This window comes from Aotus nancymaae, unplaced genomic scaffold (genome assembly GCF_030222135.1).
Source record: "Aotus nancymaae isolate 86718 unplaced genomic scaffold, 86718_ANA_hifiasm-v0.15.2.pri h1tg000059l, whole genome shotgun sequence".
Taxonomy (NCBI): Eukaryota; Metazoa; Chordata; class Mammalia; order Primates; family Aotidae; genus Aotus; species Aotus nancymaae.
The window spans coordinates 8,986,046-9,013,315 of record NW_026988473.1 but is presented as its reverse complement, the minus strand read 5'-3'; the positions used below and the strand labels follow the sequence as shown (position 1 = coordinate 9,013,315).

At 59.7% G+C, this 27,270-nt stretch overlaps 1 protein-coding gene across 1 annotated transcript; it reads left to right on the top strand.

The window, feature by feature from the left end:
- On the top strand, positions 1–27,270 carry DAGLA (diacylglycerol lipase alpha). Its single transcript, XM_012454389.3, has 19 exons — positions 1–139; positions 577–788; positions 2,831–2,932; positions 3,416–3,554; positions 6,256–6,343; positions 8,448–8,582; positions 9,226–9,303; positions 11,530–11,654; positions 15,415–15,568; positions 16,139–16,222; positions 16,317–16,394; positions 16,842–16,922; positions 17,732–17,874; positions 18,233–18,301; positions 18,660–18,732; positions 19,973–20,169; positions 20,961–21,090; positions 21,661–21,848; positions 23,831–27,270. Exons 1-19 carry the CDS (start codon positions 45–47, stop codon positions 24,786–24,788), a joined length of 3,129 nt encoding a protein of 1,042 aa, XP_012309812.2. The 5' UTR covers positions 1–44; the 3' UTR covers positions 24,789–27,270.

Here is a 27,270-nt window from a genome sequence, read left to right as displayed (position 1 = left end):
GAGGTGAGCACCAGGCCCGCTGAGCCTCTGCAGAGCCACCAGCCATGCCCGGGATCGTGGTGTTCCGGCGGCGCTGGTCTGTGGGCAGCGATGACCTCGTCCTGCCGGCCATCTTCCTCTTCCTCCTGCACACCACCTGGTGAGTCCCCAGACCTGGGGCCTTAGGCCCCGGGTTTGGGGAGAAAGGCCTGGAAGGAAGCTTTCTGGCCCTTTGTTCCTCCCTTCTTGGGCCCAAGTCCTGACCCTGTCATGCTCCCAGCTGTCCGGAGGAGGTGCCTGAAACATTGAGCCCCTCAGGGCGGTACCCACATGGAGCCGAGACCCCTGCTACCATTGCTGGACCTGACCCCGGCACTGGGTGGAGTTGCTGCCACTGTCTCCCCAAGGCTGACCCTGAGTCTTTGGCCACCCAGCCCTTCTAGGCATTCAGTGCCAGGTAGACAATGGTCTTAGGAGGAGGTACCTGCTGCCACCCCTCCCTCCTCTGAATCTGGGCTGGGGAGGGGCCTGCCTACTAGGGACATCTTCAGGTGTGGGGGGCACCCGGCCTTGCTCACGTGGGCTTTCCCTTGACAGGTTTGTGATCCTGTCCGTGGTGCTCTTCGGCCTGGTCTACAGCCCGCACGAGGCCTGCTCCCTGAACTTGGTGGATCACGGCCGAGGCTACCTGGGCATCCTGCTGAGCTGCATGATCGCTGAGATGGCCATCATCTGGCTGAGCATGCGTGGGGGCATCCTCTACACGGAGCCCCGCGACTCCATGCAGTACGTGCTCTACGTGCGCCTGGGTAAGGGCCACCCACCCTGGGGTGCTGCCCCAGACAACTCCCGCCTCTCCATTCGTCCAGCCAGGATTTACTGGGCACATGCTATGAGCCAGGCCCTGTGTTAGCACAGGGGTACACCAGTGAACTAAGGCCTTCTATGGCTTACATTCTAGACAAGGGGCCAGCAAACTGCAAGCTGAGGGCCAAATCCAGCCTGCTGTATGTGTTTATAAGTAAGGTTTTAGGCTGAATGTAGGGTGGCTCACGCCTGTAATCCCAGCACTTTGAGGCCACATCGGGTGGATCACAAGGTCAGGAGTTCAAGACCAGCCTGGCCAACATGGGGAAACCCCGTCTCTACTAAAAATACAAAAATTAGCCAGGCATGATAGTACGTGCCTGTAATCACAGCTACTTGGGAGGCTGAGGCAGGAGAATCGCTTGAACCCAGGAGGTGGAGGTTGCAGTGAGCCAAGATTGCGCCACTGCACTTCAGCCTGGGTGAGAGAGCAAGACTCAGTCTAAAAACAAAAAAGTTTGACTGAAACATATCCATTCAGTCAGGTGTTGTCTCCAGCTGCTTTGCCCCTGCAACAGCCGAGTTGACTAGTTACTACAGAGACTGTAGGACTCCCAGAGTCCAAGACATTTGCTCTTTGGCCCTTTACAGAAAAAGCCTGCTGACCCCTATCCTAAACCATGTACATCTCTTCAGAGCACGTCTTCCCTGTGATCCTTTTCCATCCAGGCTCGCCACTTCCTGGGAACCCCCTCAGGGGTCGGGGCCGGCTCCCCAGAGGACCAGCCTGTGTCCTCTTCCTGGGCTCAGGTTGCAGCCCCTTCTTCTGGTCGTTCCTAGTGAACACCTCTTGTGCTTCTGTGCACTGTGCTGAGCGCTTTTTCCTGTGTTAACTCACAGGGAGCGGGTGTTACTGGTCTCCTTTTAGAGACGAGGAAACTGAGGCCCAGGCCTAGCCCCTTCAAGGTCACACAACTAGTAAGTGTGTAAATGTCGGAGATGGGATTTGAACCCAAGCTGTCTGGCTCCAAAGTCTGGTCTCTGAGCTGCCACGCTGCTGCCTGTGGGGCTGGGGCTTCCAGTGCTGCCCCAGTGAGGCCAGCAGATCTCCTCCTCAGCCACCACTCCATACCCCACCCCTCCAGTCTCAGCCCTGGGCTCCGAGCACTGAGGGGCCTGAGCTGGATGCAGATCTTGGGCCACTGGGCCCTTCCCCTCTCCTCCATCAGGTTCCAGGGGCCTCTTGCTGGGAGTTTCCATAAAGTGAACACACTCTCATCTAACTTTTGTAGTCTTACAGCATAGATGTTGTCACTCCCATTTTGCAGATGAGGAAATGGAGGCCAAGAGACAGATTAGGTGACTTGCCTAAGATGTGTCTGATTCCAGAGCCAGAGTTCGGACACATGATTCTGAAATCCTGAAAGAATGAGGAAATGGGCCGGCGTGGTGGCTCATGCCTGTAATCCCAGCACTTTGAGAGGCCGAGGCAGGCAGATCACTTGAGGTCAGGAGTTCGAGACCAGCCTGGCCAATATAGTGAAACCCCATCTCTACTAAAAATACAAAAATTAGCTGAGTGTGCTGGCGTGTGCCTGTAATCCCAGCCACTTGGGAGGCTGAGGCAGGAGAATCGCTTGAACCCGGGAGGTGGAGGTTGCAGTGAGTTGAGATCTCACCATTGCACTCCAGCCTGGGCAATGAACAAGAGCAAAACTCAAAAAGAAAAAAAAAAAGAAGGATGAGGAAATGCCTCTTTATCACCCACCTTTCCAGCCACCTTCTCAGAGAGGCCCTGGGACCTGAGGGCACAGAAGCTAGGACAAGTGGTGGGCACATTGCAAGGGGTCGGGCCCCTGCAACAGGGCCAAATGGTGACAGGACAGCCTTGGGGCCTGGGAGGCAGAGGTCGGGGGTGTGCTGCTGGCCCACAGCTTCTGCCTTTGCTACTGAGCTGGTTGAAGGCTCTGTGATAGGAGAGGCCAGGCCCTTCCCTGGTGGGCAGGTGGCGGCCATCCTTCAGCCAGGCCTGCTCTCCTTGCAGCCATCCTGGTGATCGAGTTCATCTACGCCATCGTGGGCATCGTGTGGCTCACTCAGTACTACAACTCCTGCAACGACCTCACTGCCAAGAACGTCACCCTCGGTACGTCTGGGCGACCTGCTGGAGCCTCAGCAGCCCCAGGGGCACAGGGGACGGGATCGGTTTAGAGAGGAAGAAGCTTGGGCATTGCTGGAGGGAAATGGCTTTTGTCAGGGCACAAGCAGGTTGGCTGGGCGAGGCAGCTTCCCTCACCCTTGAGTCCTGCCAGCCACCCTTAGGGGACCCTGGTCTGGGGTGGGCTGCAGCAGGCACGGAGCTGCCTAGTTCAAGTCGAGGCTCCTCAACACCTCCTTGAAAACCCACAGAGCCGCTTGCTCTGAGCCAAGAGTGGCCCTTGGAGTTGTGGGTGGGCAAGAGGGTGGCCACGTATGTGGCCAGAGGCTGGGACCAGGGGCTTTGGAGCCTGGCTTTTGTCCCCAGAAGCATTTAGGGGGAGGGAGGCTCCAGCGTCCCTTTCTTCAGAGCGGGTGAGGCAGCGACGTGTCCCCAGCGTCTCTACCTACTGTCCCCCACTGCTGCCCGCAGGGATGGTTGTCTGCAACTGGGTGGTCATCCTCAGTGTGTGCATCACCGTCCTCTGTGTCTTCGACCCCACGGGCCGCACCTTTGTCAAGCTGAGAGCCACCAAGAGGCGGCAGCGTAACCTTCGGACCTACAACCTGCGGTCAGTCAGCAGGGTGGGCGGGCAGCCCCCGGGTGGGCTTTGCTGACTCGTGGGCAGAGGTCTCCATTCTCCAGGAGGCTGCCCCAGGCCTCCCAGACTGCAGGCCAACCTTGTGTGAGCCGTGGGTATTAGTCAAAGAGCTTAACCTCTCCCTGCCTGTTTCCTTGTCTGGGAATAATAACAGTTCTTGTCTCATGATGTTGTTGTGAGATTTAACTGAGATAAAACCTGCAGAGGGACTAACGCAGTGCTCACACTGGGTAAGTGCTCAGTAAATAGTAGCTACTGTCATCGCTGTCAGTGCTGATAATAACAATGCTAATAGCAGCGAAGGCAAGCATTGTGTATAGTTAAGTTACAACTCCACCAGGCAGCTGTCATCTTCCCCATAATACAGGTGGAGAAACTGAGGTACAGAGAGATTATGGGACTTGCCTGAGGTTACACAGCTAGAAAATGGCGAGGCTGGGAACTGGCTCAGGCAATCTGGCTTTGGAGCCCTTGCTTAACTATTTTTTTTTTTTTTTTTTGATACAAGAGTCTTGCTCTGTTTCCCAGGCTGGAGTTCAGTGGCATGATCTCGGCTCACTGCAACCTTCACCTCCTGGGTTCAAGCAGTTCCCCTGCCTCAGCCGCACAAGTAGCTGGGATTACAGGCATGTGCCACCATATCCGGCTAATTTTTGTATTTTTGGTAGAGACAGGGTTTCACCATGTTGGTCAGGCTGGTCTCAAACTCCTAACCTTGTGATCCTCCTGCCTCAGCCTCTCAAAGTGCTGGGATTACAGGCATGAGCCACCATGCCCAGCCACTTAACTAACTATTAACACTAGGCTAGGCTGCCTCTAGAATTCAGAGATTGGAAGAGGTTAGTCAAGGAAAGCTTCCTAGAGGGGGTGAATTTTGCATGGTGTTTTAAAGATGGGGGAAAGTGTGCCATGGCAGGCAAAATGAGGGAGGGCATCCAGGCAGTGTTGAAAGAAAAAGAGCGGGGCTTCCAGGGTGGGCCCCAGTACCTCCTGTGAATGGGGTTTCTACGGTGCATTAGGTAAGGAGCTCCCCATGCTGAGCCCTTTATGCAATTCATCCATTTAATCCCTTTGTGAGCCGCAGCATGGTTGTGAGACCATTCTACAGATGAAGAATCCAAGTCTCAGAGAGGGTGGGTCACCTGCCCTGGGTCATGCTGCTGGGGTGCAGAATTGGCCCCACACCTGCAGCCCGGAGTAGCTGGCTCAAGCACCCTCACCTGGGGAGCAGGCTGCCTGGGCCCCCTGCCCGGCAGGAATTCTCCCCATCCCACCCTCCTGCGCCACTATGTTCAGCTTCCCGTGGACCTTCCACGTTAGCTCAGCACTGCAGCCAGAGCCACACCCATGCCTGCTCTGGCCACCTCCCAGCCCAAAATGTCAGGTCTTGGTGCCAAGGCCCCAGAACCCATTTTCCCTTCCAGCCCAGCTGGCCACCACCACCCATCCCACAGTGCTCTGGGAACCCTGCTTGGCCAGCACACTGTCCCTTCATCAGGCCCCTGGAAGGTGGGACACTGTCTTAGAATGTACAGCTGCCCAAGCCCCTAAGAGCCGGCAAGTCCCCAAAGCAGCAAGTCCCTGCACCCTTCCCTACCCCCTTCCTGCAGCCCTGGAAGACCCTGTTGCCCTCCTCCTCGTGGCCATCTGCCTTAGGGAGCCAGGGTTGGAGAGCGGGAAGTGGTCCTCAGACACAAGGAAGAGCCAAGAGGCTCAAAAAGGGCCCAGCCTGTCACTCCTGATGGGCATTAAGTGCCTTGAATGCATCTGAGGGTCACCCTTGCCTTCCTCTCCTGACCACCCAGCATCCGGCTTTTAAGGAGCCAGCATGTGGCACAAAAGCAAGCCAGCCCCTTCTTGCTCGGTTTGGAGGTCTGCACTTTTAATGTTGGATCTGTTATCTTTATGCTCAAACACGCTGACTCCAGACAACCAGCCTAGGAGGAACCTCTGTGAATCACTGGCCCATTGCTCTGCCTTTGGGTACAGACTCCTGGAGACCCCGATTCTCCATCCGAGCAGCCAGATCCACTGGGGGTGGGGTTGGGGGGTGATAATAGACAGAGAATAGACCATGTTGGGGAGGGGTAGAGCCCTCCCCCCACCTAGGTATCAGATCTAAGGAACTGGGAAATGCAGAGCCTCATTCAGCCCCATCAATTTCCTGTAAGTAGAGTATGTAAGTATATACGTGTCTGAAATCCTTTCTAGGGAAAAGCAGGTCTTTCTGGAAGGTCTGTTCCAGGCCTTAGAATGAGATGACAGAGAGGCTCAACACCCTGCTGACCTCTTCCAGGGTTTGAGCCTTTGGACACCTGAGCTGCAGGGTAGCCCCACTTTAGGCTCCCAGCTCTGAAGCCCCAGAGCCTGCCTGGGTCTAGTCTTCCAAAAGCCAAGGAACCTCTTCACCGCTCCCTACCTCCCTTTTTGACCCACTCACCCTTGGCCAACAGCACACACCATCCTAGGCTAGCAGGAGTCTGTCAGGGAGTGCCCCTGCTAGCCAGCAGCCAGGCCACTGGCCACCAGCTTTGGAAGGGCCTGGGCCCTGTTCTCCCCCAGAACCCCCTGTGGGAACCCTTTGGTAGGGTCCTGGGAACAGGCTGTCCTGTTTCCATAACATCTGGTCCAGCCCTCTGACCTCACACATACCGCCTCTCCCGCTTTGCAGGCACCGCTTAGAGGAGGGTCAGGCCACCAGCTGGTCACGCCGGCTCAAAGTGTTCCTCTGCTGCACGCGGACGAAAGACTCGCAGTCAGTAAGTACTGGGAAGTCGCTCCCCTCTGGCTCACATCCTGTGGTCAGGTGATTTGGGGGCCGTTTGCTCCCTTGGCAAAGTGGGATGGGGCAGGGCTGGTGGGAAGGAACTGGGTTTCCAGCGTGAGCAAATACAGCCTGCTCACATGGGGGCCTGTTATTCACTGACTCACTGGCTCCAGCATGTGAGACAGCGTCCACTTGCTTTGTCAAGGGAACAGAAAGCTGTGAAGACTTTGTATCAAAGCCCTTGGAACTTATCCTCTAGTTTAGAAGAAGAAATACTCAAAGTCAGGGTGACCTGAAGACAAAGAAAACTAGCGTTTCACCAGCAGCAGATTAATCAGGAAGACCTGGCAAAGCCAATAGGCACTTAGCACAGTCCCAGATGGGGGCACACAGTCAGCCTTCGGCACCTGGCCCAGATGGGGGCACATAGTCAGCCTTCAACGCCTGGGAGCTCAGAAAAGTGGCCAGAGGGCCAGACCTATCCAAGGCACTTGCAGAAGGAAGACAGGGCCAGCTGGGGGCGGCCCCCAAGGGGAGGGAAGGGAAGCAGGCCCTGGGGTCCTCCAGGAGCACCCCACAGTGGGCAGGCACTTTAGAGATCATCCAGTCCCACCCCTCGTTTTACAGATCAGGCAGCTGAGGCCCAGAGAGGTGGAGTGACTTGCTCAGCGTCCCACAGCTAGTTAGTAGCAGAGCCAGTGAGGTCAGGAGACCACTCCTCCCTGAGGCAGACAGCAAAGTGCCTTCCACGGAAGCCACCAGGAAGCCTCGAGTGGCTCCTGCCCACCGGCGTCCCCTGGTGAGCCGTAGAGTGAGTAATCCAGTGGAAGAAAGCCCCCGAGTTTCCCTGGTGGGCGGGGAGCACCCCCTTGGGTCTCTCTGGGGTGGTCTGAGGGGTCTGGGCCACAGGCAGGCCAGGCAGAGGGCAGAGAGCCGGCCCCTGGCGGATGGAGGCTGGAGCTGCTGTGCTGTGTGGCGGGCACGCCCACCTCTCCGGGCGCATGGGTAGAGCTGGGGCTGTTGTCAGCATCTGGGGAAAAAGCAGTACCTCATAGCGGAGCCCCAGGGCAAGTGTCCCGATAGGCACTGATGGTCCCAGGGGCCAGGTCCACTCCCAAGCACAGTTTGATCAGCCTGTGTTGTGTTGCTTACACATTTTAATTGGACGCCAGCATTTAAAAATCAGGGTGTTTCCATAAACTCCTGTACTTCTGAATCTGGGGAAGTGGGCCCTCTCCCAGGGCTGGTCAGCTGGAGCCGAGCAGTAGCTGGCTCTGTTTCGCTCCATTCGGCATTTGAGTTGGCAGCCCTTGATTTATCCACGTACAAGTGCCAGACACTCCGGGGCGAGACCCAGTGAGGCAGAGTTCATTGCCATGTGGTGGTTCCCACCTCAGCCTCTCCTGACAGGTTAGGGAAGAGGCTCTAGGCTGCAGTGTGGGGCGGGGAAGGGAAGACCGAGGTGCACCAGCCAGCAGGGCTTGCCTCCTGCCCTGAGGCCCAGACATACGCTGTCCTCAGGCCAAGGGCCTGGAGAGAAGCCGCGGGGGGCCACTGGGCCAGCGAGAACACCCCCTTCTAGGGCACATTGTGGGGGTCACTGAGCCAGCAGCCTGTGGGTAGCTGGGGGAGGGGGCCTGAGACCTGGCAGGCTCCACAGAGGCCTGAAGAGGGACCCCCAAGGTCACAGCTGGTGGGGCCAAGGGAGCCAGGAGCTTAGCTTGGTTTCTCTGCTGGAGAGAAAGGCTAGAGGAGAAACAAACCGGAGCCGCCGGCCTTGATCCCAGCGTCAGGGAAGGTGGAAAGGAGTGGCTCAGGTTGGCACCTGCTCTAGGTAGACAGTGGGCACCCTGGGAATTCCAAGCTACTGCCAGGTCTAGGAGGCCAGAGCCCTGGGCAGGGCCCTCAGGGTCACAGGCGCACAGGGCCGCACAGGGTCACGCTCAGCGGGGGCTGCGGAGGTGCCGGGGAGAACCTGCCCGGGGGTCCCCGAGCAGACACTTCTACAGCCTTCCAGCCCGGGGGGATTTACTCCTGGCCTCTCGTCCTCTCTCCTGCTCCCCTGCCACTGCCTCCCGCCTTCTTGGGCCTCGTAGGATGCTTACTCAGAAATCGCCTACCTCTTTGCCGAGTTCTTCCGGGACCTGGACATTGTCCCGTCCGACATCATCGCTGGCCTGGTGCTGCTCCGGCAGCGGCAGCGGGCCAAGCGCAACGCCGTGCTGGACGAGGTGAGCCCCGCCAGCCCCTCCTCCGTGACCTCCCCACACCACCCTCCTTTTGGGCCCCTTCCCTGTGGCCCCTGCAGCAGAGGGCTCGCTCCCACGTAGCTCCGCAGCCACCACGTGCCCTCTTGCAGCTTGGAGGCCACCTTTTGCCGCGGGCTCCCCCTGCCTTCCTGAGCTTGTCCTTTAGCCAGGCTTTCCGTGACCACTACTGCAGGGACTTTCCGGGCCCTGCGTGGCTGCCCCTGGGGCTGGCCCTCGAAGGACTTCTAACCGCAGGCTTGGTGGCCGCCGTGAGCTCCCGAGCCAGCCTTCTGCCTGACTGCTCCGCCCCCCCACATCCCCACCAACACACCAACCCCAGTTAGGGTTTCTCAGCATCTCATAAAAATACCTCCCCACCCCCCACTAGGGGCCAGGAATGTCCTCAGGGGCTTGATGTTTTGGGTAGAAGGGGAACCTCTGGAAATATGGAGAAACCTCAGATTTTGGAAAAGTGGCTGAATCTTGGAAGAACTAGAAGTTGCATGCTCCTTTGGGCTTCTCGGCCTTTGGGAAGCAGGCAGATGCCAGGGCCTGGGCCCCCTTTCCTGGCCATGCAGCCGGGCCTGGGCCAGCCATTATCCCTCTTCACCTGCCCGTCTTACAGGCAAACAATGACATCTTGGCCTTTCTGTCTGGGATGCCAGTGACGAGAAACACCAAGTACCTCGACCTCAAGAATTCGGTGAGTCAGAGATCAGCTCCCATCCCACCCACCCATCCCCATCCCTCCCTCTCTGCCACAATGACCTAAGCAAACACCTCCTAGCTGTCCTGGCAGTGCCAGCCACATTGCCCCCGCCTGGCTCTCGGGAGAGCCTCCCTGCTCAGATCATGCCCTTCACAAGAACCACCCACCTCACACCGTTTCTACAAACGAATCCCCTGAATTCCTTTACCAAGTTCAGAAGTGTTTGGTCCTGGCCTCTTCGGATGACAGAGTGCTTCACCAGGGTGAGCTGCTAGGATTCTGGCTGCTGCTGTTATGAAATGCAGCGGGCGTAGAACTTGATTTCCAGGCTTTCTTAGTAGAGGAACCTTTTCTCAAGTGCCTTTAGTAGAAATCCAGCATGTTACGGAGAAAGGTGCTGCCAGTACAGTGCTGGGAGAGCCCAGCCCCGCGCCCAGCACAGCCCAGGCTGGAATCACAGCTGGCAGCCGGGAGGAACAGGCCCTGCCTCGGGAAGCGAATGGTTAGAGTGTGCATCTGCTCTGATGCCGGTCGCTGTGACCTCCAGCAGGCCCCTCATCTGTGAAATGACACTGGGCACACCTTCCACCATAGCTGTGCTGGAAGGACACGAGCCATTCCCATCACAGTGCTGGGGAGCCACAGTGCCAGCCAGGATGCTGATGGAAAGAATTCCGTCTCTTAGAAATCTCAGTCCTTTAGGCCACGTGTGCCATCTCGCACCTGCAATCCCAGCACTTTGGGAGGCCGAGGTGGGAGGATTGCTTGAGGCCAGGAGTTTGAGACCAGCCTTGGTAACATAGTGAGACCCCGTCTCTACCCCCCGCCCCCCAAAAAATAGCCAAGCATGGTTGCGCATGCCTGTGACCCCAGCTACTTGGGAGACTGAGGTAGGAGGTTTGCTTGAGCCCAGATCAGGGCTGCGGTGAGCTATGATTGTGCCACTGCACTCCAGCTGCACTGTTTCCTAAAAAGAAGAAAAGAAACCCCAACACTCAGTCCCTTAGAAAAGCCTCTGTCCGCCCTGTCTGCCCCTACTCCCCAACAAAGCAGGCATTTGTATCCTCTCTAAAAATAGCCACATCCATAATGGGTGCCCCAAACCAGCCCATTTCTGCTTGCCAGGCCCTGCCCTGCCTGCTCTCACCACCCTCTCCCTCCCACTCCTCACAGGGAGCATGGAGGGCAGGCAGCTGTGACTCCCATCAAGCGACTCCCATTGAGGTGCCAGGGTCACACCTGCCACCTGGCAGAGGCTGCCAGGGCCTGCCCCGCCCCCGAGGCTTCAGGGAGCTCCCAACAGGGAGAGGATGATTACCTCCCCACTCTTGTTCCTGAAGAGCAGCCAGGCTGGCCGGGGATGTTTCCATGGGCCTCGGGGCCCTGATTAAGGTGCCACCTACTTCACTTCACAAGGTGACTAATCACCCTCTTTAACTTTTACAAGGTGGCTAATTCCCTCTCCCGGCGCCTGGGGCACTCAGGAAAGACTGGAAGCTGGCAGGCACTTCGCTGGGACACCCTGCCTCTTCATCCCTCCACCCTAGCAGCCAATAACCTCCTCAGCGTCAACAGTGGCTGCAGGGCCTTAGACACACTGGCTTTCAAACTGGCACCTTTCTCCCGATAGATCCCAGTCTCCCACAGAGAGATCCCAGTCTCGCACAGACGCAGCCCCTGCCCGGAGCCCTGGGAGCCTGCAGCTGGCTGAGTCAAGCTGAAGGCTCCCGATGTTTGCAGACAACCCGAGGGCGAAAGATTCAGTGATTGGTCTCCGGGCCCAGCGAGGATGCCTTGCTGCCCAAGCCCACACAGCCCACCCAGCTGGAGGGCCAGGGCCTTTCAGGGCTACGTTTTCGCAGCACCAAGGGTCCTTCTCAGGGCTGATTGCTGAGGGTGGCGGGGGATTACTACTCATGCCCCTCAACTCTTCCCTTCTCTGGAAAACAGACAAGGAAATCAACCAAGTAATTTTCTGACCCCAAATCATTAATTCTGAGACTGGAGCAACAGGACAGGTCTCAGAGGACTCGTGTCCTGGTTGCGTGGAGATAATTAGGGAAATGCAATTATCGCCTGGAGTAGTGTCCCTCCTCTAAGACCTGGGCCGCACACCTCCACAGGGGACCGGCAGCCCCTCCCTGCCTGGGGAACTGCTGGGCCCTGAGGCTGCAGGCAGGAAGGGCAGGAGGTGACCGCCCTCTGCCTCCTCTCTTCTAGCAAGAGATGCTCCGCTACAAAGAGGTCTGCTACTACATGCTCTTCGCCCTGGCCGCCTACGGCTGGCCCATGTACCTGATGCGGAAACCCGCCTGCGGCCTCTGCCAGCTGGCTCGGTCTTGCTCGTGAGTACCCCCGTCCTGTCCCCCAGCGATCGCGCCTCTCCTCCCGGGTGCTGTGTGAGGAAGGGCTGAGATAAGGGGCTGTGCCCACTGCCTTGCCCTGAGTGGCTGCTTTTCTGCATCTTCTCTGGGCCTTTCTGGTTCTATATTGTCCCTGAGCAGTGACGCTGTGGCCTTTGGAATCACACAGTTAGGGGTTTGAATCTGGACGTTGTCACTTGCAGCCTTGGGCGAGCGAGTCTACCTCTCTGAGGCTCGGTTTCTTTATCTGCGAAGTGGAGATGTTGCTACATGCCTCGTAGAAGTTTTTGGAGAGGGCTAGATGAGATATTGCATAACTCCCACACTGCTGCCCCCCCTCCCTTCTGGCGTTCTCTCTCTGCCCCCTCAGCCATTCCCTCCTGCCCACATCTTCCCTTCTCTCGGCTCCCCTCATGTGCTCTGCCTTTCTGGAAAAAAGGGCTTTCCTGGTAGGGAGGCCCCATCCATAGAGGTCTCTGAAAAGACACCGAGAAGGCCCATTAGTTAAAGGCTTCAACCTTCCGGGGGATCTCGGAGAGGCCTTAGCCCCCAGACCTGGCCTGCAGCCTGGCTCCGCCCTCAGCCTACCGCTTGGGGGCTGTGTGGACTCTGCTCTCCTAAGTGGGCCAGAGAAGGTCACCTGCTCCAGGAGGAACCCCCTCCCTATCCTGGGTATCTCTGCCCTCAGCTCATGCTAGGAAGAAGGAGGACAGCTCCCTGGGCTTCCGTTCTGGAAAGGCTGGCATGCTGGGCGGCAGCTTCTGTCCTTAACATCCCCGCCCTTGGGACCCACAGCAGCCACACCCACTCTGCAGAGTCTGACCTGTCCTCAGAAAGCTGGGTGGCTCTCGGGGCTTGATTCTCATCATCCGTCTGGTGACTGATCAGAGAGGACTGGAGCACCTCATGCCCCCTTCCCATCTTTGTCAGCTGCACGTGCCTGGCATTCTTGCTGGCAGCCCTGGGAGTACCAGCCATGGCAGAGAACTTCTCAAGATGAGCACCGGGCTGAGTGCTGAGACCTGGGCTCTGGCAGGCCTTGCTCCATGACTCACTGGTAGTGTGGGGACATCTCTTGGAGCCTCAGTTTCCTAAATTGTAACAGGCAGTATCTCTCCTGCCTGGCCATAGGGTGTTTCAGAACCCAGGACATCACTGGCAGGCAGGGCTCTTTTGGTGCCCTGCAAACAGGAGGGATGCTGGCATTTGCATTAGGTGTCTTAGTGCTGCAGAGAGAGCAGAGTCCTTAGACCTCATGAGGGCCCAGCCAGACCCCTGCCTGGAAGAACCAGGTGCCTGTGGGGCAGAGAGAGGCAGGCTTACAGCCCAGGGCGTTGGGAGGAGGCCAGAGTCCAGTGCCTTTCTCAGTGCCCCAGCCTCTCCACAGCAGCCTGGCAAGAAGGGAGAGGGCTAGCCTCTGCCTTGGGCCCAGGCCTCTCCCCCGGCAGCAGTTCTCAGCCCATGCAGAGCACAGCAAGCCAGGCCTGCTCCTGGCTTGGCTCCAGCCCTGCACTGGATGACCCCAGGGCCCTCCCATCCAGGGTGCTGGCCCTGCTCCCCTGACTGGTTCCCCTGGCCTGAAGATCACTGGTTCAGAGGCAGCCCTGTCACTGGAGAAGCGGGGAGCCACGTTTTATTAAGCACCAATTATAGGCCAGATCTTTTCTGCATCTTGGACCCTTGATCTCACACCAGCCTTGTGATGTAGCTGTCAGTACCCGCTCTTACAGAAGAGGAAACTGAGGCTTAGAATGGCCGAGTGCCAGGCCCTTGGGGTCAGGAAGTGACACAGCAAGGCTTCAGACTCAAGCCTCCAGCCTCCAAAGGCCACGCTGTTACAGCCTCATGCTCAGCTGAGGTTGGAGCGGGAACAGCTGCCTGAGCACAGGAGTCAGCCCCTAGATCCTGACCGCCAACACTTGACTGCAGTTTGGCAGACCACGCTCTGCCATCGTACACCGGGGTTGTCCCCGCTAAGCCCCATGGCTTTCTCAGTGAAGCCTCTCCCCGTTGGAAAGTGTGTAATAGTCACCCAAGTGATGCTCCGAGTGAAGACAAACTTCCCAGCATCACCAGAATCTAAGATTCCTAATAAAATCTCAGCTGTCATCCCGTGACAACTGGCAGGCCCAGTCACGTGGGCGCCGGCTCCTAGTGCCTGATCAGTGGGGTGCTGGCTCCCTCTGGTGGCCAGAGGCACAGCTGCACCTAGCTGGGTGCCCAGCTCCAGGGCTGCCTCATTCATTTCTGCGGGGAGGCTACTATGTGCCTGGCACCGTTTGTGTGCCCGGAACACAGCGGTGAACCTCTCTGAGGTGCTCACTGCCCAGCAGGGAGGTGGACAGTGCATAGACAAAGCAATAAGACACGTAGTGGAGCAGATGGGCACTTTGGACCCACATAAAGCCGGGTGCCTGGTTGGGATGGGGAGCGCTGGGACCTGGAGAGCCCTGGCTGTTAGATGAGGTGCCAGGAGAGACCTCACTGTGACAGGATATTTGAACAGAGGCCCAGAGGGGCCAGGGCCCAGGCCACACCGCCTCAGGTCTGCTGCTTCTCAGGTGCTGCTGACCACACTGGCAGCAGGTCAGAGAGAACAGGGCCTCGTGGGTAGACAGGGCGTTGCTGCAGGGGCTTAAGAAGAAAATGATGTGGCTCGACTCACCTTAAAAGGGCCACTTCAGCCAGGCGCGGTGGCTCACGCCTGTAATCCCAGCACTTTGGGAGGCCGAGGCGGGTGGATCACGAGGTCAAGAGATCGAGACCATCCTGGTCAACAAGGTGAAACCCCATCTCTACTAAAAATACAAAAATTAGCTGGACATGGTGGCGCGCACCTGTAGTTCCAGCTACTCAGGAGGCTGAGGCAGGAGAATTGCTTGAACCCAGGAGGTGGAGGTTGCGGTGAGCCAAGATCGTGCCATTGCACTCCAGCCTGGGTAACAAGAGCGAAACTCCGTCTCAATTAAAAAAAAAAAAAAAGGGGCCACTTCATTGCCGAGCTGAGAGTTTAGGGGCAAGTGCAGGGAGGCCAGTCAAGGCCACCAGGGCAGTCCCTGGCAGAGCTGCCGGGGCAGGGGCAGGAGAGGAAGGGAACACCTGAAGTATGGCTCTGAGTGTGAAAGGAAGCCGGGCACGTGTACTGACTGAGTGGCATGGCCGTGGGGGTGACGGCTGAGGAGCCACAGACAGCTGCAAGCCAGAGCCCAAGCAACCAAGGGGCCTTGGGAAGACCTCAGCAGGGCTAGGGTACACAGCAGGGATGGAGTTTGGGAGCTGGCACGTTGTCAGGCATCCGAGGGAGTGTTGCCTAGGCCATTGGATGGACGCATCTGGGGGTCGGGGCGGGCCTGGGGTGGATTCCTGAGTGTGCAGGTGGTGTCCAAACACAAGACTGCATGAGCTCATGGAGGAGCCAGTACCCCTAGAGGGACCCCAGGGCCTCAGTGTTGGGGACACCGGTGAGTAGGCACTGCCCAGGGGAGTCCCAGAGAGGCGGGGGCCCCAGCCAGGTGGGGAGAGGGAAGGGCCCAAAAGGTCAGGTGCTGCCGAGAGCTCGGTTAAGAGGAGGGCTAAGAGTGGCCTGTGGATTTGGTAACGTGGTCACCAGGACTTAGCGAGGGCGCTTTGGGAGAGGCAGTGGGGCTGAAAGCTCACTGGAACTGCTTCCGGGGACGATGGCGGGAGAAAATTGTTCCCTTGGGAACTCCCTGGCCCTGAACTGTCTGCCACCCCTCCCCAGGTGTTGCCTGTGTCCTGCGAGGCCGCGGTTCGCCCCTGGAGTCACCATCGAGGAAGACAACTGCTGCGGCTGCAATGCTATTGCCATCCGGCGCCACTTCCTGGACGAGAACATGACGGCGGTGGACATCGTCTACACCTCCTGCCATGATGCGGTGAGGCCAGGCAGGGCGGGCAGAGCTGGGGCCTGGTGTCAGGAGCAGCAGCTGAGGGCCTGGGGTACTGAGGCTGTCCTTCCAGGCCAGCAGGAGCCCTTGCTTGGTTGGTGCTGGCTGGTTGCAACTTCCAGGCATCCCTAGCTGGGCAGATCAGAGGTGGCCCCCTCGTCCTCCCCAGACCCTGGCCTGCACCACCTCTGGGGCTGGGAAAGCAGACATCAGTCCCGCACCCAGTGTTCGGGTTGCTGGGCCCTAGCCCTCCGGGGAAAGGAAGTGAGGGCAGCAGCTGGGAGGCTTCGGGGAGCGGCAGCCATCACCTGGACTCTGCGAGTGGTGGCACTCAGGGCTGCCAGAGGCAATGAGGAGCTGGGAGGGCAGGCCAGGCCTGTGGCTAGGGATGGGAGGAGATCCCCAGTGACCCTGGGAGCCCATCAGCCTCTCCGAGGGCAGAGGCCCCGTGGCTGGTGGAGCCGGACTTCCTGGCCAGGAAGGAGACCTGCCTAGGTCACTTTCCCTGAGTCTGGCCCCACCAGGGCTGCTCAGGCTCACGAGCTGCCCGCCTCCTAGGTCTACGAAACGCCCTTCTACGTGGCGGTGGACCATGACAAGAAGAAGGTGGTGATCAGTATCCGGGGGACCCTGTCCCCCAAGGTACGCTACCTGTGGCTCCCAGCCCCCGGGGGTGCCTGCCTCCCTCTTTCTGTCCTCTTCAGCCCACACCTCACCTGTCTCTTCTCTCTCCAAGGACGCCCTGACCGACCTGACGGGCGATGCTGAGCGCCTCCCCGTGGAGGGACACCACGGCACCTGGCTGGGCCACAAGGTACCCGAGTCATGTCCCCAGGGCCCCTGGGCTTCTTCCCTCCCCTGCCAGCGTGCAGAAGTATGTGTCGTTGGGGGTTCCTCCCTGCTCGCTGGGCGCTGGAAGAGATGGGTCAGAGGCATGGATGAGTCTGAAAGGCCCACTGCGGCCCACTGCTGTGAGCCCCACAGCCCTGCCCAGCCCAGAGCCTGTCCATGGAAAAGCCTGAGAGGCAGCTGAGAAGAGCTCACACCAGCTCCATTAGCCACGTCGCCCCTCTGCGCCTTAGTGCCTACCTGTGAAGTGGAAATGACACGATCAGCGAGTCCACCAGCCCCCACAGCCGGGTTGTCACCAGGCCCAAAGGGGAATATGAACGGGGCGGGGTTCCTGAGCCTCAGGTCACCGTGGGTTTGCTGGTCACTGGGAGGCCTCCCGCTAACCCTGCTTCTGTTCCTGCCCACCCAGGGAATGGTGCTCTCAGCTGAGTACATCAAGAAGAAACTGGAGCAGGAAATGGTCCTGTCCCAGGCCTTCGGGCGAGACCTGGTGAGGCATTGTCCATGACACTAAGCCCTTGTCACACCCGGGTCCCCCTCCTCCGAGGCAGCAGAGAGAAGAGAGGATGGATGAGTGATGGAAGCTCGCACCTTCCACGAAAGCCAGGCTCCCGCGACCCCTTCGAGCCTGGCTCCCAACCCCTCCTCTTTTGTGCCAGGGCCCGTGGGCGTCCTGCTCTGCCCCACCTACAGTCATTGGGTACCTGAGTCATGCCAGACACTGGAGGCATGACAATGATTCAGGGCAGGCGGCTTTTCAGCCTCATAGCTGCAGAATCATTTGTCAGAAGGAAATGTGGAGAGGCCTGTCTGCCTGGGGGGCTCTGAGCCCTGCCCACTGGCCATGGTCTGTGCAGGTAGCTCCTGAGATGCCACCCGCTGCCCCTTCCAAAGCAAAGCAGGCTCTGGCCTCAGGAGACTTCAGTCTAGTAGTGAGGGTGGAGGGATGGGGTCAGGTAATCACATGTTTGTAACAGAGTAATGACCGTAGTGATAAAAAGCTCCATCCCAGCTACAGATGCAATGAGTAGAGTGAGCGAGCCACTCCTGGAACATCAGGAGGGCTTCCCCAAGCACATAACCCCTGAGCAAGGTTTTGAAGCGTAAGTAGGAGTTTATTAGAACAGTCTGGCTAAGCAGTCGCTCTGCAGGGACCTAGCTTGGTTCTCTCTGCCCCGCATTCACATGGCACAGACGTGATCCCAGGAGTCTGGGAAGACCCCTCGGCCTCCCTTGGGTTGGCTAAGACCATCGCTTGGTGGCAGCGGGCACGGCTCTCAGACTTCTCTCGGTCTCCAGGGTCGTGGAACCAAACACTACGGCCTGATTGTGGTGGGCCACTCCCTGGGCGCGGGCACGGCTGCCATCCTCTCCTTCCTTCTGCGCCCTCAGTACCCGACCCTCAAGTGCTTTGCCTACTCCCCCCCAGGGGGCCTGCTGAGGTGAGCCGTCTGAGGCCTCGGAGTTGGCTGGGGCAGTTGGGACCAGTGGGGGCTGAGGGTTGGCTGGGGCTCGGGCTGCACTGGGAGTCTGAGTTCTGGTCACGTGGAGGTCTGGGGGCCTGGAGAGTGGAGGGTGGAGGTCTGAAATGCCATGTGCCCCCGGGATCCACCCGGCAAAGCCTCGCCAGTGGAAAAGACAGAGCAGGGAGGTGGCAACCCAGCCTGCCACCAGCCAGCTCCCCAGGAGCCAACCCAGGAAGCAGGGGCAGGGCTTGCATCTGGCTGGCCCCCGCCCCGATTCCAGATCACCACTACCCCTCCCCCTTGGCCTTAGCTTCTGCTCCAACTTCCCTTGCAGTGAGGATGCGATGGAGTATTCCAAGGAGTTCGTGACTGCTGTGGTTCTGGGCAAAGACCTCGTTCCCAGGTGAGTTCTTCCCCACGCTGCATGGTCCCTTGCCAGGTTGTTTCTCCCTCCTCCAGGCCTCTCCCTGGCCCCCACATCTGTCTCGCTCCGATTCCTCCACGCCCCTTCCCACCCTTAGTTGCCCTGTCAATGGAGAGAAGCCCAGGTGAACACACGTGCTGGTGCCCGCCCTGCCTGTGCTCCTGCTCCTCGACTCTGCCCTGGGGAGCTGCTCTGTGGACTCCTCTCCACCCCATGACCCTGCAGACTTGTCTTCTTGTTCCTGAGCTGGGATGTGTCTGGCCCTCTGCTCCTCGCCCCGTACCTCTCATAGCCCCGACCAGGCCTGGCTGACGGCCCTGTCTCGCTCCCTTCCCAGGATCGGCCTCTCGCAGCTGGAAGGCTTCCGCAGACAGCTCCTGGATGTCCTGCAGCGAAGCACCAAGCCCAAAGTGAGCCCCCGCCTGGGCACCCTGCCTCTGTGCAGCGTCGCCCGTCCCTGCCCTTGTCCCCCACCGATTTCTTGGGCAAAGCACAAGAGGCCCTGCCATGGGAGGCCAGGGCAGCATGTGGCTGCCGTCGTGGGAACTTGAGACTGTCAGACCCTCAGCGTCCCCAGGCTCAAGCCATCCAACCCCTGTCATTGTGCAAATGGGGAAACTGAGACCCAGAGTGGGAGGGACTTGCATTTGCTCACAGAGCAAGTTAGAACAGAATCAGGACGGGAGCCAAGGGGCTCCCATCACACTGACCTGGGAGCTGCCCACAGTCAGAACGATGCAGAGACTGAGCAGTGAGGAAAGGCCTCTGCCAACGCCGCTGAGATTCCCCAGGCTCAGGGAGGGCTGGGAATGAGCTGTGGAGAGGATTTGGGTACAGTTTGTTCTGATTTTCTGCTGTGGCCAAGAGGAGAGGGTCAGCCCTTCCTAATCCGCATCAGGTCTCTGGAGGACATGGCGGGTGGGTTGGCCAGGTGGGGGTGGGCGCGCGGTGGCCAGGCACGCCGAGGCAGGCCGGGGTGCAGGAGGAGGAGCGGGTCCGCTGGGTGGTCACCCCTCCTCGCCCCCCGTCCCCTGCTCTGGGTGGGCCCTCAGCCCATTCACTGTCTCAGCCCCGTCTAGACCGTTCCCAGCTTTGGTGCCCTAGACTCTATGCAGGCAGGGCCCTGGGCCAGGTACCAGGTGCCAGGCGGTGAGCAGGGCAGCAAAGCTTTGTGGGGCCGTGTCTGCCTGGAGGAGCCTGGTTCCGGGGAGGTGGAACGGCTCCCACCAGATTAATTCTGGGCCTTCGTCAGGCCAGGCCTGGCAGGTCCAGCGGGACTCAGCTCTAGGGTCTGTTTGGCCTCAGACTTGCGGAGTGACCCAGAATAAGTCCCTCCCCTCACTGGGCCTGTCTCCCCATCTACTAGATGAGGGGTTGGCTGGGCTTCCAGCCCCTTGGCAGCCCTGAAATTCAACAATTCCATGTCATCTGTCCTTGGCACCTTATTGGCCGTCTGGCCACCGTGCACCTCGGCCACTGCCTCTTCAGGTGGGCACCGACGTCTAACGCTCCGGCCACTGCCCTTCCCCTGCCCTTTGCCATCTCGCCTCCCACCTCTCACCTGCTGAGCCCCCCTTCTCAGCACCCTGCCCCTGCCCCCAGCCAGTGCCACTCAGCCCTGCTCCATCTCCCCCGTTCCACCCCACACAGTGGCGGATCATCGTGGGGGCCACCAAATGCATCCCCAAGTCAGAGCTGCCTGAGGAGGTAGAGGTGACCACCCTGGCCAGCACGCGGCTCTGGACCCACCCCAGCGACCTAACTATCGCCCTCTCAGCCAGCACCCCACTCTACCCGCCCGGCCGCATCATCCACGTGGTTCACAGCCACCCTGCCGAGCAGTGCTGGTAGGTTCTGCCAGGGTCTGCTGCCGCAGAGGGCCGTGGCCGGGGCAGGGGCAGTGGAGGGCAGGGCTGGCCTTGGCTCAGCTGCCCCTTGGGGCTGGGGGTGGAGGCTGGAAGAAGATGGCCCAGGGCCCCCACGGAGGCCTTCCCCAGCCTCAGGCCCTGGAAATGGAACAGAAGGCCAGGCCTGAGCAGGACTCCACGCTTCTCTCCATAGTCCGGCTTCACCTCCAGTGTCAATCCCCCACGGCAGCTCTCCCACTCCCGGTCCATTTAAAAGTGGGTGCCCTGGAGGGCTTACCCCTCAGGCCCTGGCCGGCTCACACCTCAGTTGTCAGTTGTCACTTGGCTTTACCAGGGGGATTCCTGGGAGACAGCTGTGACCAAGGTGGGGGCCGGGGCAGGAGTGGAACAGGAGAGGCACGAGGGCAGACCTTTCCCACTCTGCGCTCCTCCAGACGCAGGGCCTGGCTCCTCCCTCCAGGGTTGGCTGCCTCCCCTGACACAAGCTGGCGAGCTGGGCCCTGCCCTAGGTGGAGCCAGCGTGGCCCAGGTCAAAAGCAGGTTGAAGGCTGCGGAGGGACCGTGGCTGAGGCTCAAGGCCAGCCTTTCCCAGGCTGAGGGCAGCACAGGAGCCCAGGCCGGGAACACAGCCCTGCTGCCAGGTGGGCCCAGGACCTCCAAACCCATGCCAGCCCTGCTGAGCAGGGCAGAGAGCAGAGCCAGGAGGTCCTGGCACCAAGGGCCAGGCCACCACTCCACCCTCAGCTCCCCTCTGTCCATGTCCGTCTCAGCTGCTGTGAGCAGGAGGAGCCCACGTACTTTGCCATCTGGGGCGACAACAAGGCCTTCAATGAGGTGATCATCTCGCCAGCCATGCTGCACGAGCACCTGCCCTATGTGGTCATGGAGGGGCTCAACAAGGTGAGGCAGCTCGCAACAGGGCCGCTCCGGGGAGCAAGGCCTGGCGCCCAGCAGAGCCCCACAGGCGCCTTGCAGGTTGGAGCACTCCCCCATTTTACATGTAAGGGTGCTGGGGCTCAGAGAAGTAGGTGGCTGGGCCAGAAAGCCCCACTCAGACACTTTACCCCTACACCCCTGGCTCTTTCCACATCACCACATTGCCCCATGGTGGGGAGGAGATAAGGAGACTCCCAGGGGCCTGTCCCTGAGGCAGGCTAAGCTCAGAGGCCCTGAAGGCCACCTGCCAGACGCGTGGGCAAGCAGTGACAGCCACAGCCATCCCCTGGCTGCAGAAAGGCTGAAGACAGCCAGGGCAAGAGCAGGAGCCAGGCTGTGGGGCGCGTCGTGACCAGATGGGCAAGTCTCAGGCCTTGGGGAGCGGTGACCTCGGGAGGAGGAGAGTGGGACCCAAGTGCCTCCATGAGGCTCTGCTTGGCCTGCGAGGCCTGGGCCCTGGCTCCACATCGGCCCCAGGGTGGGGCCTGCCGTCCCTCTCCTCCCCCACCCACAGCCTCCCCATCCTGTCCTCAGGTGCTGGAGAACTACAACAAGGGGAAGACTGCTCTGCTGTCTGCTGCCAAGGTCATGGTGAGCCCTACCGAGGTGGACCTGACTCCTGAGCTCATCTTTCAGCAGCAGCCACTCCCCACGGGGCCGCCCATGCCCGCTGGCCTCGCCCTGGAGCTGCCGACTGCAGACCACCGCAACAGCAGCGTCAGGTGAGCTTGGCTACTCCCAGGCCCCTTCAGGGTGAGTGCGGTTCAGAGTACGCAAACTTGTGCGCACGTGCGTTTTGTGCACGCACCAGGCTCAGCTCTGCACATGTGCACAGGAGGGATCAAACGCACCCTCTGTGCTCCAGGGCTCTCTCGCTGTGCTCCAGCTGTCCCCCAGCCTCCTGTCCCTGAAGCCCACATGAGCTAGGGGACATTTAGGCACACAGACCCACAAACCCTGGGCCACAAAAGCACAGATTCACTCTTACACGCTTAGACCCAAACAGATGGGCACCTGTTTACTTACATATTTGTATCTAAGCTTACACATATACATGTGCACACAATTATAATTTATAAGTATACAGATCACCCCCTGCAGATATGCACATGTACAAGACACACACCAGACAAAGGTGTAGACACAGGTATACAAGGACACACGTGGGCAGGCAGCCACACATGTCAATGCATGAACACACCTGTGCTCAGACCCAGGCACAGAGGCGTAGGGACACACATGGGCTAGCTGACATACACAGACATGGCCTACACACTCATACACATGAACAGAGATGCACACAGATGCTCACGGATGCACACACACACAGGTGCGGCACACACGCTCACAGGTGGGTGCACGTGCAGGCCATAGCACTCTACCCATTCGCATACTCTTTGACGGGTGCCAGGCTCTTAAGTGGTAGTCCTTCCAGGGGAGCATTGTCCTGCCTTTCTAGGACCTTCCCACCCAGGCCTGTGCCCTTGGTCACAGATCCGGCCAAGAGGCTGCTTCTTGGCCCTTGGTAGGGACACCTGGACATCTCTCCCTGCCATTTGCGCATTTCCTGTGGCGGCTGCACAACCAGATGAGGGACCCAGTGTCCATTTCCGGCTGCAGTGACTGCTGCCAGCCACCCACTCCTTACACTGTCACTCACCCCCTGCAGGCTGGTCTGCGGAGCCAGGGGCTCCAGGGTTCCCCGTCCAGCAGAGGGCTGCAGCCCATGGGAGAGGCAGGAGGAGACCCGAATGAGGAAGGAAGTGATGAGATCTCTGGGAGCGGCACCCAAGGGTGCTGTCTCTGAGATTGGGGTGGAACCAATAGGGCAGCTCCTGGCAGGGCCCTCTCCCTTCCCTGTCTCCCTGCTGCCCTCTGTCCCTCCCTCCCTCTTCTCTCCCATTCCACTGTGGCCTCATGAGTGACCTGGGGCCTGGGAGTCTCTCGGAGCCTCATTCTCGAATCGGTGCAGCGACAGGGGTTCTGGTGCAGGGAATCCCAGTGGCACTCCTGAAGCCCCAGTGCTGCCAGCAGGGTCTTAGCCCCTCAGGGTCCCCCTCCTGGCTCAAGCCGCAACTCTTTTGTCTTCTACCTTGAGTTCTTGTGAGTTGTTTTTTAAAAATAAGCATTCCCAGCCAGGCGTGGCGGCTCATGCTTATAATCCCTGCACTTTGGGAGGCTGAGGCGGGTAGATCACCTGAGGTCAGGAGTTCAAGACCAGCCTGACCAACATGGTGAAATCCCCTCTTTACTAAAAATACAAATAATAGCCAGGAGAATCGCTTCAATAGGGGAGGTGGAGGTTGCAATGAGCCAAGATTGTGCATTTGCTCTCCAGCCTGGGTGACAGAGCAAGACTCCGTCTCAAAAATAAAAATAAAAATAAATAAGCATTCCTAGCTGGGTACAGTGGCTCATGCCTGCACTCTCAGCACTTTGGGAGGCTGAAGCGGGTGGATCACTTGAGGCAGAGGTTGCAGTGAGCTGCGATCACGCCTCTGCACTCTAGCCTGGGTGACAGAGCGAGACTCCATCTCAAAAATAAAAATAAAAAACAAGCATTCCCTGCCCCAAACGATTCAACAACTGCTAAACGAACTGTATGCCTCATTCCCTGCAAGCTTATTTTAGCCAGGGAGCTGGGTTGGGTTCAGTGCCCTCTCGCTTCTGAGTCTCACACCCCTGCTCTCCCCTCCCTCTGCAGGAGCAAGTCCCAGTCTGAGATGAGCCTGGAGGGCTTCTCAGAGGGGCGGCTGCTGTCTCCCGTGGCTGCGGCGGCGGCGGCCCGCCAGGACCCGGTGGAGCTGCTGCTGCTGTCCACCCAGGAGCGGCTGGCTGCGGAGCTGCAGGCCCGGCGGGCACCACTGGCCACCATGGAGAGCCTCTCGGACACAGAGTCCCTGTACAGCTTCGACTCGCGCCGCTCCTCGGGCTTCCGCAGCATCCGAGGCTCGCCCAGCCTCCACGCCGTGCTGGAGCGTGACGAGGGCCACCTCTTCTACATTGACCCTGCAATCCCCGAGGAAAACCCGTCCCTGAGCTCGCGAACTGAGCTGCTGGCGGCTGACAGCCTGTCCAAGCACTCACAGGACACGCAGCCCCTGGAAGCGGCCCCGGGCAGCGGCGGCGTCACTCCTGAGCGGCCCCCCAGTGCCGCGGCCAATGAGGAGGAAGAGGTGGGGGGTGGCGGTGGCAGGCCGGCCTCCCGCGGGGAGCTGGCGCTGCACAACGGGCGCCTGGGGGACTCACCCAGCCCTCAGGTGCTGGAATTCGCCGAGTTCATCGACAGCCTCTTCAACCTGGACAGCAAGAGCAGCTCCTTCCAGGACCTCTACTGCATGGTGGTGCCCGAGAGCCCCACCAGCGACTATGCCGAGGGCCCCAAGTCCCCCAGCCAGCAAGAGATCCTTCTCCGTGCCCAGTTCGAGCCCAACCTGGTGCCCAAGCCCCCGCGGCTCTTTGCCGGCTCAGCCGACCCCTCCTCGGGCATCTCGCTCTCGCCCTCCTTCCCGCTCAGCTCCTCGGGTGAGCTCATGGACTTGACGCCCACGGGCCTCAGCAGCCAGGAATGCCTGGCAGCTGACAAGATCCGGACTTCTACCCCCACTGGCCACGGGGCCAGCCCCGCCAAGCAGGATGAGCTGGTCATCTCAGCACGCTAGCACCCCCGTCACATGGCTAGCTGGGCCAGGCAGGAGCAGGTGGCTCTGTGGGCAGCTGGCGGCTGCCCCCTGCCAGGCAGCTTTGAAGAAAGACCCCAAGGGGCAGTTTAGCCTCAGGCACAGGCATTGCTGCCGAGCTGGGGGTCCGCATCCCTACCTCAGCTTAGGACCCCCAGAGCCAAGGTGGCCCCGCAGATGGGGAAAGATGGGGAAGGATGTGGAGCCAGGGCTGCCTGCTGGATGGGCCACACTCACCCTCTCAGCCTGACTGCCCTCCGTGGGGGCGTTCTGGCACCCGCTGTTCCAGGGCAGGCCATGGGCAAGCTGCCTCCATCACTGCCTGCTGGCTGCTCTCCCAGGGCCCAGGTGGAAAGCAGTGCCCCCAACACACATTCTCACATGTGGTCCAGGTCGGCCTCTGCCCTGGCCACCCCCCAGATCTGGTGCCTGCTGGCCAGCCCCCTGGGGTGTCCCTGCCGAGGTGGCCTGCAGTGCTGTATATGTTTACAGAAGCTGCTGGGCTGGGCTCAGGGTGTGTTCTGGGCTTGCAAGCCCCCCGCCTGATCATATGTTCAGTAGCCCTCCTCCAAGGAGGGCCCGAGGCGACCAGGGGCCTGGAGAGGCCAGAGGAGGGTGGGGTCAGGGCCGCCCCTTTTCCACCTGGTGCCCCTCATGCTGCCTCCTCTGCGCATGGGTCCTGGTACCCAGGCCTGCCCTGCCTGCTGGCTACTTCCTGGCTTCCTGGCTTACCTTCTACCCCCAAGGATCCTGGCCACTCGAAGGGTGGTGGGCACTGCTGTGACCACCCCAGCTGCAGAGTCACTGCGCTGGGAGGAAGGAAGAGAGCCCCCTTCCTCGGGGGGCCCCACCTGACCCCTTTGTGTCAGCCCCACCATGACTAGGCAGCTCCGGGCCCTGGGATCTGGAACCGACACGTCCCTGCCCCCCTCAGTTTTCCCTCCTCGCTAGCCTGGGCACCCTCCTGGGAAGCAGGCCTTCCTCCCTCCCACCCCCAATGATGTCCTGTTGGTAGGAGGTGGGGCCAAGAATGGGGTATGGTGGGCCTTGGCTGGAGACCCCTGTCCACTGCCCAAGGAGGAGCCAGGGGCTGGGAGTGGTCCCGGTTTAGCCTGAGGTCCCCATAGGGGTTCCTCCCCTGCTGGGTTTGGGAACCAACTGGGGAGGTAGCCCCTGGTGTTTCCCCAGAAGAGGGGTGGGCGGGTGTGCATGCTAGTGTTGGCGCGTGTGCATGTGCATGAGTGTGCACCGTTCCTGAGGAAGGGGCCGCTGGGGCTGCCCACCCTACCTGCCCTGCCTGCCTGCTGCCCCTCCTAGCCTGCCAAGAAAGTGGTCAGGGAGCATGATGGGGCCTGGGAGGCAGGGCCGAGGGACAAGCTCAGCTTTAGACACCATCTGTTCCCATTGCGCCTACTGTTCTGACCCCTGTTTTGGAAAACTGGCGTGTACCAAGGCGCTGACCGCACGGCTGACTGCCTGCTCGTGCCTTCATTCTGCGGTGGCATGGTCCCTCCCACTCTGGCCCTGCCCGCAGCCTCCCTGGGTGGCCTCGGCTCCCCTGACCAAGAGCCCCCCATCTCATGATCACTGGTACCTAGGGGCCTGAAGCCTGGCCCCTGGCTCCCCACACAGCTGGGACTGGCCTGGATGGCTGTCCTGGGGACCCCTGCCCACCCTGACAGAGGGGACAGAGACCTGGGAGCTGGGCCTCCCCTTATCCTCTGTAACTCCCACCTTCACCAGACTCAAAGACGTCCTGCCCCTGCTGAGGCATAGCTTCAGCCTAGCACAGAAGCAAGACAAAATCAGTGACCCTTAGAGTTTAGAAAACGACTTCATTAGAGGAAAGATCTGACAAGCACCCCGGCCAGTCACAGGGAGAGACTTGATGTCTGGCCTTTTAATTCCTCCTCTGCCAGGATGGGTCCTGGGACCGCTAACATAGGCACATCACCCATCCCAGGGCTGAGCCATCAGGGACAGACCCCCCACCCCCAAGGCTGCAGCCACACCGTGTTGCAGGCTTGGAGCTGGGGCAGGCTTGGGCTCAGTCCTGGGCATCCAGGGGCAGCCCACCCCTAACCTGCCCCCTACCCACCTCGCTCCTGAAGAATGGGCCTGCTGCACGTCTCCCTCCTCCGCCCCATACCACACTGGGGGGTCTGAGCCACCCCCCTCAGCCCAGTGCGGCTCAGACTGACCCCCATTCCATCCCCAGACCTGCAGCACAAGTGCCCGGGTGACTCCATATGCAATCGGTAGCGAGCAGCCGGGCCTCACAGACCTTCACGCACTCTACGTGCCATTCTCCCCAGACTTTTTTGTACTTAATGTATGAAAGATCCAAACTAATATTGCTGTAAAAAGGAGAGACAAATTAATATAGCTTATTCTATAAATATATCTGTATATAAAGGTTTCTGTATATTGTATAGAGCTGTGTATAAACTGGATGTAGAAGCAC